We start from the raw sequence: 14,220 nt of genomic DNA on the forward strand, positions 1-14,220 counted from the left end.
ACAACTCCCTAACATCCTCTGCCTCTGGAATGTCTCCTTTCATGGTCTCCTACGGATACAAGCCTCCACTGTTCCAAACTCAGGAACATGAGGTGGGGGTTTCCTCAGTTCGAGCCCATCTTCGCCGATGCCAGGCAGTTTGGAGGCACGCCAGGGCCGCATTGTGCCGTACTGCCCAGCGCAATTGCCAACTGGCTGAAAGACCGTGTTCCTACCCCAGGTTACTGCCCTGGACAGAAGGTCTGGCTCTCCACCCGTGATCTCCCCCTTCAAGTGGATTCTCGAAAGCTGGCTCCAAGTTTTGTAGGGCCCTGCGAAGTTGAGAAGGTCATCAACCCGACTGCTGTCCGCCTTAAGCTCCCAGTCTCTGTCATCCCGTCCATCCCACTTTTCACGTCTCCCTTCTGAAGCCAGTATCCTCCAGCCCACTCAACCCTTCTGATGGGTCCCCTCCTCCGCCCCTTCTCATTGACAACCATCCAACCTATATCGTCCGAAAGATTCTGGATGTCCGCCGCTGTGGTCGTGGCTTCCAGTACCTTGTGGACTGGGAGGGTTATGGTCCTGAGGGGCGCTTGTGGGTGTCTCGTTCGCTCATCCTGGACCCTGCCCTCCTTCAGGACTTCTATGAGTGGTTTGCTGTTCCCTTTTATTTTGAAGTATTTGCAGTTCCCTTTCCTGTGCTGGTTTCTGTTTTTGTTTTCAGGACTGGGCGTGCACTGGTGTGCTGAGGTTCTCACACCTGTTCTCCATCACTCATCTCATCCAGTATTTAGCCTCCGGTCAAAGTTCTACTCCTCGCCAGAACGTCTTGTTGCTTGCAAGGAACAGCCCCAAGCTTTGAGGGCTCAGTCGCTGCTACGCCCGGTCCTCAATTTATTTGTTACTTTTACATCTGTCTGCTCTTGGGTCCTACCACCACCATCCTAACTTAAAATACTTGGAGATGTATCATCAAGTACTCACTGGAGAGGATAAATAGAACTTTGTCTTCATTTATTAAAAAAAATGCTTTTACCCATGAAAAAAAAAAATCCTAATGTCTAAAATGGCCATTTAGGATTTAAGAACACAACTTAACGCAATATAAGGCAGGATACACTCTAATTTTGTAAGTGGTACAGTGTATAAATTCCAAGGTATCCTGCCATTTTGAGCTGAATGTTTTCTTAGAATTATTTATTGAGCAAAAGCCAAGGAACAGCTGTTGAACTACCAGCTAATGATAACAGCTGCTAGCGACTAACGCCAGAGACTTGTACCGTATCATACAATGACAGCGTAATTAACCAGCGGTTTGTTCACGTCCTAAATTGGAGACTGAATATGATTTCGGGATGGCATTGTGTTAGTGTTTGTTGGTGGCAAGCGTTAAAGCTGCCGTAACGTCGAAAACGTAAGTCATGTTAGCCGTTAAGCCACCATGCGGGCCAATTTCAAAGTAAAAGTCCACTTAGGCATTGGCATCAATGACTCAATGTACTATTTGGTAAGCTTTATTTTGAAGTTAGCCTTTGTGGAGGCAGTGTGTTCATTGAGTATGTTTGCAAAAACACTCTCCTACATGCGACTTACATCTTGAGGTTTTTCAACTTCCTTTGCTGAATGCAGACTAATCACGTTGCCTTAATGTGAACGCGCACAGTTTTTATCACCAACCATTCTGGGGATTGTGCCTGTCCTGAACCGTGAGGCTTGATCCTTACCGATCACGGGTCAAAGATGTTTCGTTGCAGTGCACCACTAGTGTGTACAGGTACACAAATGCGCGTCGTTACGCAAATGACGGTACGCATCAGTGATTTCTGTTCGCTATGTGTACCTGCGTGCCAGTTATGTGCACCACAGTGTAACATGTCCCTCCTCACTTGCCAAACCATGACGTGGGGCAAGTTTGTTTAAACAACAGTTTAAACGCATAATGTAGGAAATCAAATGTCGCCTAATGTCCAAAAACTGATCGATAGTCACCAAACTTTATGGTGACATCCCTACTAGAACGATCAACCTAATATTACTGATTTTTATGGCTATTTTCCTCTCCATAGAGGCGCTCACTATAGCCAGAGCTGCGCAGTTTGTCCCTCCGTCCAGGACGGATGCTCATTTTTGGGACGGGTGCAACAAGTTTTAAAAAAGGATGGTCTAAGCAAGGGCAGAGATGGATTTAAGTCTGGCCCACTAATTGTCCCTCATGCGTGTGACGTGGTCTCGAGGAGGCCAAAGTTCATCTCAACCTACTCTGCGAAATGGGCAAATGACAAAAATTGCATCAGAACACTTCAAACGGGCCACTAGTTACCCAACTGCGCAGGAGATTTTTCAACAGGAGAAGCGCGAGTTCTACTAGTACGACAAGTGATGAGATCCAGTTGCGCGAGCAGCGTCAGAGCCAGCACAGCAGCGAGTGACGCCAGCATGTCGCCTGACTGTCCGACGTTGGATGAGTACGTAGCTTTAGTTGTGCTAAAGCTAATGCAAATAAATATTCAGTCACTGCTAGGGCTGTGCAATTAATCAAAATTCAAATTCGATGGAATGCAAGGACAGAAGCGCTTTAAAAGGTCGATGACGGATGCGGTCGGGGGGCGATAATTTTTATGAATAAGGATGAGGGATGAGGCCGGAAGGGTACCCAGGTCGTGGACAGAGGACGGAGGACGGACCGGCAAAAAAGAGTCCTAGCTCTGACTCTAGCTTACGTGAGAAATGCTTCGTCCATAAAATGCAAAATATTGGGGTGATATTTTTAGAGGATGATGTGGCCATAAGTAGAGATGTCCACATACATTTTGGTGATTGTAGTTTTATGCCATGTTAAGCTACGTAAGCTTTTCTTTTTTAGTTTATTTTGAGTTTTAAACTCTGCCCCAAGTGCCCTCGGCTCTCGTTATTTACAAATACGTACATTTTACAGACATGTCTTGCCACATTACACAATGCCACACTTTGAAAAATGAGCATGACTCTCACATGCAAACATTGACATATTTGTTGTGTATAAACCTGCATAGCTAAAATTATTTTCAGTAAGGCCGTGACTGGGTGTTGCTGATAAGACTGGCCATCAATCAAATACAAATCATGGTTTCTTTATTCTTTTGAAGTATTTTTTTTTATGTAACTGTACATTAGTATTCCATAACACAAAAATAGCTACTATGATCAAATATAAAAATAATAATAAAAGTTTCTTTTTAGAAATTTGTGCCTCAAATGCAGTGGCGGCTGCTGGTCATTCAAGGAGGGGAAGCAAAACTGTTTTTCTCGGCGTCCATGATCAATGGGTTTATGTGTATGTAAATTCTATGCTAGAGCGCCTGGCTAAACATCTCTCTAAAACCTAAGGTTGTCTTTGGAATTACCCTTGAAAATCTATTTTCAATATAATCCATCCATTATCGATACCGCTTCTCCTCACAAGGCATGCTGGAGCCTATCCCAGCTGTCTTCGGGCTAAATTTTTGGTGACAAGGCAAAGGACATGGATATTTATGCACGTTATATTCAATCCCGGTCCTCAAGAGCCCCTATGCAGCCTGTTTTCCATCTCCCCCTGCCTGCAACACACCTGATTTAAATGATCCGCTCATCACGAAGCTTTGCACAAGCCTGATAACGACTGTGATCATTTGTATCAAGTGTGTTCAGGTAGGGAGGGATGGAAAACAGGCTGGATAGGGGCTTTTGGGGGCCGGGATTGAGCACCCCTGATTTAAGGTTTTCTTATTATTATTTTCTTTTTAATTGCAAACATTTCAAAGTATGTTTTCTCCCACTTTGCCATTATTAGGTATTGTGCAGAAGCGGCAAATCCAGGTCCATAAAGTTAAAAACCCTGCCACAGTTTGGCTTTAGTCTCAGGTGCTTCTACTCAACCAGCAGGTAAACAAGCACGTTTCAACTTTCTGCACCTGGATTTGCCACCTCTAGTATTGTGCGTAGAATTTTGAGAGAAAACATAATTAAGTCAATTTTGGTAGACAGCTGTTCATATGAAGATGTGCAAAAACTGAAGGGCGGTAAATTCCATTGCTTTTAGGCACTGTATGTGAAACTTTGTTAAACATTCATATAAACCAATCACCTAAAGCACAAATCCACATCCAATGTTGTTTTGCTTCTTACGTGTTATTTTGTGTACCTACATTTTTGTTTCATGTTTATGCTTTGTTGTTACAGGATGACGATTGGCGTCACAGGGAATGGTTGTGTCAGTTGTGTGGCTTTCTTCTTTATGAGAACATCTACATCAGCATTGGCTTCCTATGCTGCATAAGTCTGGATCGCTACCTGGCTGTTGTTCACCCTTTGAGGTTATTTTTAATAAGTTATATGTAACAGTTACCATAGTTTCTTGAGAACAAAAATAAATACTTAAAAAATGCATTTTTTACCTTTAAAAATAAATCATCCCAAACTGGGGTGTGTGTGTGTGTGTGTGCGTGCAAGTGTGCGTGTGTGTGTCTTTTATTGTACATGAAAAAAACATAAATTTGTCATATTGTATTGACTGACGGACTTATCTGTCAGTCTGACGGAATGCTCGCCTCTGGTATTTGGTAACATTGAAGCAATCTAATTAAATGTAGAAAATATAAGGTACATTTGTAAAAAATGACACTTCTTCAAAGCTTGGGGGTGGAACTTATTAGTGTATGTTGTGAAAACATGACTCGTATTGTAGCAGATGAAAAAAAAAAAAAAAAAAATATATATATATATATATATATATATATATATATATATATATATATAACAAAAATCAAAAACACAATTGAATGTGCTTACAAAATCATGGGCAATGTTTATTTGAACAAATATAACAACTTTAAACGTGGAAGTCAACCCAAACATATTTTTTTCAAGAATAATTTCTATGCAGGCTCACGCAGATAACTACCAATAATAGCTGAGCTTCAGAAAACAGGTGAGCCATGATTGGTTGTTCCCTGAGCCCTGAGCAACTTCGATGTCATTTTCACTCGACAGAAGAGAAAAAATGGCCGCCCCCTGAGATGGCTAAAACGTTTGGATTTTGCTGCTTAACTCATATTCCACAAACACAATATTGATCAAAATTTCTTGTTTCAACTAGTGAGCCTGTATAGAACATATTCTTGAAAAAATATGTGAATGGCTCTTTGAATGTCAGTGGTGTCCGTGCAAAGGTTACAAATACCAGCTGATTGTCATCTGTCATTTAACCTGATCCGTCAATCCACAATCAATGGATTCATTGATTGTGATTGATTTCATCACAATCAATCCATTGATTGATTGTGATGAAATCAATCACAATCAATGGATTGATTGTGATGAAATCAATCACAATCAATGAATCAATCCATTGATTGATTGTGATGAAATCAATCACAATCAATGGATTGATTGTGATGAAAAACACAATCAATCAATCCATACACAGCCCAACGGGCCGCAACTTTCTGTACCTTTGCATTATGTCTTTGTAGCTTGTTACCAAAAGGGAGTTTTATGTTTAATATTAAAAGGTAGTCAACTTATTTTTACACTTGTATTCAGAACTTTAAAATGCTTATGATGTTCCACTGTTAAATTACAATTATTGAAGTTTGCCATCCATCTTACAGTATATCACACAACATGTAAATTATTAAAAAGAATAACTAAATAAAAAAAAAAAGAACATCAAAAAAGCAAAGAAATTAATCCAAGACCCGAGAAGGAAATGAAACAACTAGACAACTAGTTAACTGAAAGATCAAAACACTAGATTAACCAACAAGCATGAGAATGTTCAAGGTTGCATGTCTGGGAAAAACACAATACTCAATGGACAGGTTGCCAATCCAAATCTAGAGATTTTACTGCGGCATAATCAATTTGTTGTTAGCGAACTTTAAAGTTTTAACAGTCACACTGCGTTTATTTTAGGCAATAACTAGAGCTCTTTTGCAATCATCAATCTGCAATCATTTGAAATAGAGATGTCACAATATCGCAATATTAAAATTGCCACGCTATATCGTCGTCGTCATGTCACGATATTAATAGCAGCAAATTTGTTTAAAAGCCCAAGTTGTTTTCCATTTGTGCAGTTCCAGCACCCTCTAGTGGTTAGTTTATTAGAGCTGTTTAATTTGATGCCACCTCTGTTAAGACCGACACTAATTGCCAGATGAATGGCCAACATAACACATTTGAGTTCCTCCGCAAATTGATCCGATTCACAAAGTGTGCGTACATTAGCAAGTGCCTCATTAGGTGTTCGGTCTTTGTAGGTCATTTATATACATTGATGTTAATGCTAACTGTATTATTTGAACTATATGTATAATGAGGACCACAGCTACAGTATTTAGCATTGTGTAGAGACATTTACATGTAACTTCTCATGTTTATTTTATTTGTATTTGTGTTCTACCGAAAACATAAACACACCCACACAACCAAACTAAACAGAAATTAAACAGATTATTGCTCACATGAACAAAACTATGTTCTAAGTAATAAAAGGTTCCATTTAATCAGTCATACCAGCAAATATTTTTCAACATCTCTATCGGCCTGCTTCAGCCGAACACAACATTGTGAACTACCTTTGCACTGCTGAGCCAATAGGAGCGCATGACTGGCCAAGCCTATTTCTTTGTCAATGCTGTTATTATGTACAAAAACAGAATTGTGATGTTCTTTATAATATGAACCCTTTTTTTCCAATATTGTGAGCTTTTATACAGTATCTTTTATATATGGCCAACCTCCCCACAATTTCGTGCTAATTACCGTACCGTGAGGTCCATATCGTGATATTATCATATCCTGATATTTGGATATCGTGACATTCCTAATTTGAAGTGATCAAACTGCAGCCTTCCCAGCTGTCTTATGGTATTGGAAATTCATTCCTCAGCACAATTAGACTTTTTCTTGATGAAGATGCCTGTACAGTATGCTATTTCTGTATTCTCCTGATACTGCTGCAGACCTCAGTTTCACCTTTAAATGTACCGTTTAACATGACTCAACTGTAAAACTCTCCTCTGCAGGTTCACCTCCCTCCGCTCTATAAGTGCAGCTTGTGTTTTTAGTGCCATCATCTGGCTTAAGGAGATTGCGGTTGGTGTGGTTTTCTTCCGTCACAAAGAGCTGAGCACAAATCTCAGCAACCAATCAGTGTGCTTTGAGCACTACCCCATGCAGCCTTGGGAGTATCCAATCAACTACTACCGCTTCACTATTGGTTTCATGTTCCCGCTGGCCATCCTGCTGGTAGGAACACTCTTTCTATAATTATTTACATTATATGAACAAGCACTTTATGATTTACTTTCTGTGAGTTTGGTCTGAGCTTGTTTGTTTCTCCAATAATAACATCACTGCCTTGATGAGTCCTCATGCCTTCTTCAGCTCCTGCTGAAGATGCCAATTGTTGTTGTGTTTTTCATCACAAGAGCATACGAATATGTGAACTTGATGTTCATGATGCACTATATTCAGGACATTGCTTTTGCCTTTGGTGGAAATGTGAGTAGTTGTGTTGCTACAGTGAATATATTTATTTTTATAATAAATATCCACTACTTGGGTCAATTTGATCTGACCAAAAACAACCCCAAAGATTGTGCTGTTTTGTACAAAACAATGCAAGAAGGTGGGTCAAGTTGTGCCGAGTCATGGATCGGTCCATTTTGAACCCCAAATGTAGTTATTTTTCACCCAACTGTTTTTAGAGTGCACCTTTATTATAAAAATAAATAAATATTTTTTGACTTCAGATTGAGTTATTTTTAACCCAACTGTTTTAAAAGTGTGTCATATTACAGAAATTTAGACCATGCACACCCTATACTCCACATTATTTGCAGGCTCTCAAATGCATCAGGGGTGGCCCCTAATCACAAATTATCATATTCATAATAATAATAATAATAATAATAGTAGTAACAATAATAACAAATCATAAGGCCATTTCAACCTGTCGGAAGGGCGGAACCTATGTGAAAAGGACGCTAGAGTGTAGCATGAGAGAAGAGAAAGAAACAAGGGCAATGATCCAATGGTGTGCCTCTTTTTGTTTTTAAAAAATGCAACTAATCACATAAAGAGCCACCAAAACCTCGACACCTTTAAGGTCTGGTTTCTGGTTATATTCAGATGTTTTTCACATTAAAAATGATGGAAATGAATGTATTACTGTACCTTCTACAAAATTGTTGCCATCATCAAGGGCGCTTCTTAACCCCTCAGGGGGCCCAGGCAAGAAGGACAGTTCTCCCCCCCTAACACCACCAACAACAACAAAAACAGGAACATGACGAAGCAAAGATTTATTAAAAAATTGATAACTGACTTATAAATAATAACTAATGATTGAATGAATGAGTGAATTCATGAATAGCAACACTGAAACCCGCTAAAAGTGTATCACTTGTGTAGATCTACGTGTGGTGCATGGAGCAAGGCTGTGGAGTACACTATTGATGGATAACTGCACACTGTTGTTGTAGAAATGGGCCAACAATTTGTTGTTGTTGTTGTTGTTTTTAAAACATCGTAACTGAATGCTGGGGAGAAAAGAGGTTAAAATAAGACTTTTCTTTGTTCTGCTCCATTTCATTCTAAATCAAAGATAATTTGTATTTATACATTTGGATTCTTTTTTAAATCAGTGAAATACATGAATGAAATGAAAACTAAATGACATTTAATTTTAATGTTTAGAATCACAAATATGACTTAACAGAGTCTTTAAAGTGGAAGTCAACCCAAACAAATTTTTTCAAGAGTATTTTTCTATGCACGCCCACTAGTTGAAACAAGGCATTCTGATCAATATTACATAGTATAGTAGTAGTTTGTTTTAATCTACCCGTTTTTAGCCACCTCAGGAGGTGGCCATTTTGTCACTTCTGTCGACTGAAAATGACATCACAACTACTCAGGGCTCAGGTAACGACCAAATACGGCTGACCTGTTTTCTGAAGCCGAGCCGTGATTGGTCATTAGCTGAGCCCTGAACAGTTGTGATGTCATTTTCAGTCGACAGAAGTGACAAAATGACTGCCCCCAGGGATGGCTAAAAAGGGTGGATTTTGCTGCTTAACTCATATTCCACAAACGCAACATTAATCAGAATGCCGTGTTTCAACTAGTGAACCTGCTGCGGACATATTCTTGAAAAAAAATATAACAAAGCACCTTGAAGAAGAAAACTCACATTTCACACAATCTCACATTTATTTTGTCTGCCCAGATCGATAAATTGGCTTCATTTTTGTTGTGCTGCAGACGTCATTTCTAACAAGCCTGTGAGTAGGGAGCCAAATTCAAGAGCTCTTTGACGGGTAACGTGTCATTGACTGTTTCGGCTCATGTCGTTCACATCTACCAATATCAGCCGTCTCTCAGAGGTGGGGCTCAGCTACCAGTGCTGGAAGTAAGGGGGGCGGGGGGGGGGGGGCGCCTTTGCAGGTAGTGCTGACCGCCACACAATTGTTGCTGCAGTAGTGCAGTGTTCAAGCTGTGCTATTTTGACTGTCAAGGATCGATGTCAGCTGTCCAGCGGGGCCCCCTTCAGCGCTAGGCCCCAGGCAATTGCCTGGCTTGCCTACTTTGTTGCGCCTCTGATCATCAAGCCTTTATTAATACCAACTGTTTTTGTGCATTCATATCAGTTTGCAAATGGAAAATTGAATGAACTCCTATAACATTAATTTGATAAATCCATAACACCCATTAATGACTTAAGTTTTCACCAAATTTTTTTGAAGTCTAACTAGATATGCTTGGCATTCTTAGTTCAATCTCTTTGATTTTTAAATATACAGTATATATATATATATATATATATATATATATATATATATATATATATATATATATATATATATAAATATATACATATATACATATATAAATATATATATATATATATATAATATACATATACATATATATATAATATACATATACATAAATATATATATATATATATATATACATATACATAAATATATATATACATACATATATATATATATACATATACATAAATATATATATATATATACACATATACATACATATATATATACATATACATAAATATATATATATACATATATATATACATATACATAAATATATATATATATATATATATATACATATATATATACATATATACATATATATACATATTTATGTATATGTATATATATGTATGTATATATATATATATATATATATATATATATATACATATATATATATTTATGTATATGTATATATATATATACATAAATATATATACATATATACATATATATATATATATATATATATATATATATATATACATATATATATATATATATACATATACATATATATATCCATCCATCCATTATCTGTACCGCTTCTCCTCACAAGGGTCGCGGGGCGTGCTGGAGCCTATCCCAGCTGTCTTTGGGCAGTAGGTGGGGGACACCCTGAACTGGTTGCCAGCCAATCGCAGGGCACACAGAGACAAACATCCGCACTCACAATCACACCTAGGGGCAATTTAGAGAGTCCAATCAACTTACCATGCATGTTTTTGGAATGTGGGAGGAAACCGGAGTACCCGGAGTAAACCCACGCAGGCAGGGGGAGAACATGCAAACTCCACACAGGGAGGCCGGAGCCGGGATCGAACCCACGACCTCTGAACTGTGAGGCGGACGTGCTAACCAGTCGACCACCGTGCCGCCTATATATATATATATATATATATATATATATATATATATATATATATATATATATATATATATATATATATATATATATATATATATATATATATATATATATATATACATATATATATATATATAAAAAATAATTGATTTAAAAAATAATTGATCGGAAATAATCGCACGGTGGTCGACAGTTCAGAGGTCGTGGGTTCGATCCCGGCCCCGGCCTTCCTGTGTGGAGTTTGCATGTTCTCCCCGTGCCTGCGTGGGTTTCCTCCGGGCACTCCGGTTTCCTCCCACATTCTAAAAACATGCATAGTAAATTGATTGGACACTCTAAATTGCCCCAAGGTGTGATTGTGAGTGCGGATGTTTGTCTCTGTGTGCCCTGCAATTGGCTGGCAACCAATTCATGGTGTCCCCCGCCTACTGCCCGAAGACGGCTGGGATAGGCTCCAGCACGCTCGCGACCCTTGTGAAGATGAGCGGTATGGATAATGAATGAATGAATAATCGCAATTCGAACAATCTCCAAAATATGCCGTATTTTTCTGTAAATTATTGTTGGAATGGAAAGATAAAAGACACAAGACGGATATATACATTCAACATACTGTTCATATGTATTTTTTTATTACAACAACAAATCCTCATGAGATGAAAATGAAAAATTTTGAATAAAAAATGATTAACATTCTGTAGTAAACTCTTTAATATTCTTAGAGTTTATGTTTCCCGAGTGGTCCCTGAGGTGCACACGAATGTGATTGGCTCATTATGTAATACTGCGCTATGCTGTAGGTGGCACGTCAGCACGTCGTGTGTTCCTCCTTTAAACTGACTTTATGAACACAAAACAAGACAGCTCTCTTCTCTACTCATCCTCAGTCGCTGAGGCAAACAAATTTATTCACATTTCTGAGATTTAAAGCTGCCCTCTTCTTTCGAAATACTTATGTTAGCTTAAGTGAAGACTCAAAATTGTCCACAGGATGTTTGTCTTCATGTGCCCTGTGAGTTGCTGGCGACCAGTTCATGGTGTAGACCACCTCTTACCTGAAGTCAGCTGGAATAGCCTCCAGCACATCTGTGTACCTTATTAGGAAAAGCAGCATAGAAAATGGATGGTTGGATAGATCGTTTGCTCATTTAGTTTGAACTGTAAATTATACTACCCTTTCGGGTATCCAAATTCTGAGTTTCCGTTGTAACGTCAAGTGACTTCAAGACAGACACAAAATGCAGGTTTTCCCATCTTCACACAAATGCTGAAATTTACGTTTTACGTCTTTATCCTGGTGAAATTTCCAAAAAGTCAGACTTTTCGGTGAGTCGGTGAGGTGCAAATGCAATGACTGCTAATATTCTGCCCTAGATTTTTGGTTTGCAGATCAGCTACCTGTGCGTGCTTCGTGCTGTGGGCCAGAGTGCAGGCACGCAGCCAGATCAGAAGACCCGAATCCGCCACTTAGTTAGCAGTACCATCCTCATCTTCCTCATATGCTTCTCCCCGTACCACGTCTTTCTGTTAGTTCGCACTGTGCTCGAGAGAGACTGCAACTTCATCACAGGTATGCTTTCTTTTCAATGAGGTCATCGTTTGACTTGGTAAAACTGTTGTGTCACATCAACTGTCCTGTGTTCTTATTTCCAAAAGGGATTTTCAACTATTACCACCTCGCACTGTTGTTGACCTCCTTGAACTGTGTGGCCGATCCCGCTCTCTACTGTTTTGTCAGCGAAAGTGCCCGCCGAGGTCTTTCCCGGTTTATTTTTCGACCCGCGACAAGAGTTCTCTGTTGCTGCCTTGGCAACTGCAATGCCAGCCCCACCATCTCTGCCACAGATTCCCACAATGTTCCCACTGATGAGAACAGCGGCCACAGGCCTGTGATTATGCTCGATCACATTGGCAAGAACTGCAGAAATACAATTTTAATCACAGTGGATGATCAAAAAATAATCATACCATTAACTTTACAAAATACCAATCATGGAAAGACCAGTATGGAGGAGAGCCAGAGGACAGAACGGATATAGGACCCTGTGATGTGAATAGGCTAAAAGGTTCCGAAGAGGAAGTAGGAGGGTGCCGACCTCGGGATGTCATCCCGCCGCAGCCTGGGAGTGACCACTGCTGATGCTGCTGTGTTACATTCTTAGCACTTACTATATTTTCGATGTGAAAATACTCAAACGGCTTAAACAAAGCTGCGCACACCAAGAGACTTTCTGTTTGCACTTCCTTGATTACAAGAGCAGTGGTTCTCAACAATTGTCACCCTTGGACCCGCAACTTCCTATTGCTCTAAATTTGCGACCCATTTCATAGAGGTTAAGATCAATTTTAAAAAATGTGTGTTTAAAAAAACACCTATGAAAATACATGTATAGTATGTAACATTTTTAGACCGAGATCAAATGAGTTTGACATAACTGCAAAAGCATATTGCTAGCTATGACGTCCGCTAGCCAAAGGCTGAGCTGCACTGTATTTGTTTAAAGAGTAGCTAGTGACTCAAGCACAAGTGAGTAACATGTCCTAAACCTTACCCAATATGGTTGGTTTTAAGTGGGAATTTGGCACGCCAAAGTACTGTTTTGAAAAAACAAATGCGTGTAATTTTTTACTATAGTTGTCTGTGTCCCACTTTTGGGTCCCAACCCCTTGAGAATCAGGGCAGTATTAAGTTCTAGAGTGACACTTCGAGGCTGATCATAACAACAAATAGGAAATGAAATAATGAGTTCCAGCGTCAGATTGTTGTCATCATAAAACCTTTGTTTCTTTGTATCATTTTGGGGGTTGTGGCATGCCAAAAGGAAGGTCGACCATTGGATTAAAGTGTTCTGGCAAGCCTTGCCACACCAGCCAACGCTAATGCTAACTATCGTGAGCAAACGCAGCGATCTATTTAATACCTCTCTCTTGCGGACAAGGGGCATCTTGAAGCTATTAATGACCACAACTATGACTGAATGTATGACAGACTTGGTCAGAACTTTTCCCACCAAAAAAAAAAAATCTACGGCCATTTGGGTTCTTTTATTTGGGCTGCCAACCCCTGGCCACCTGTTACTATACAATTAAAATGACGATCTCCAACACTCAACTGAATCATGGCACAGTTCATTTTTATTTTCATCTGTTTGATTATATTTAAATTGTAGAGTGTTTAGAATGCATTTATTTTGATTCCTTGAAATCCTCATAAATCTGAATTTTAAAACTAAGTTGAATCAGTTAAAACATCATTGAAAACACACGGAATATGACTTCAGATCAACGATTTATGCTTAGACACTTTGTAGGCCTTGGTAATTGATGTTTGATTTATTTGATTTTATCTCTTCTTACAAGATTATGCCGATGAGTCAAGACCATCATTACAGTTAACCGGTGTTTACGGTAACTGCTGTGCAAGTGCTTAGTGTCAAAAGCGCTTGGAACCGGTCAACCTGTAGCAAAACAGGGGAGTTTTCACCAAATGCATGG

At 39.2% G+C, this 14,220-nt stretch overlaps 1 protein-coding gene across 4 annotated transcripts in view; it reads left to right on the plus strand.

Annotated features, from left to right (window-relative positions):
- The window catches only part of gpr68 (G protein-coupled receptor 68), a 31,930-nt gene extending 18,093 nt beyond the window's left edge, over positions 1-13,837 (plus strand). For 3 of the 4 annotated variants that reach the window (XM_086050222.1, XM_086050221.1, XM_086050224.1), the window contains 4 exons: positions 4,183-4,316; positions 7,032-7,254; positions 12,100-12,295; positions 12,382-13,837. In XM_086050222.1, the coding sequence (XP_085906348.1) occupies positions 4,183-4,316; positions 7,032-7,254; positions 12,100-12,295; positions 12,382-12,764 (936 nt within the window). In that variant the 3' untranslated portion in view covers positions 12,765-13,837. The remainder of the gene's footprint in view (positions 1-4,182; positions 4,317-7,031; positions 7,255-12,099; positions 12,296-12,381) is intronic. The other variant, XM_086050223.1, reaches the window with a different exon arrangement.
- The last annotated feature ends 383 nt before the right edge of the window (positions 13,838-14,220 follow it).

Source organism: Filicampus tigris, chromosome 13, assembly GCF_054856515.1.
Source record: "Filicampus tigris isolate MCC_2025a chromosome 13, RoL_Ftig_1.0, whole genome shotgun sequence".
In the NCBI taxonomy this organism is placed as follows: domain Eukaryota; kingdom Metazoa; phylum Chordata; class Actinopteri; order Syngnathiformes; family Syngnathidae; genus Filicampus; species Filicampus tigris.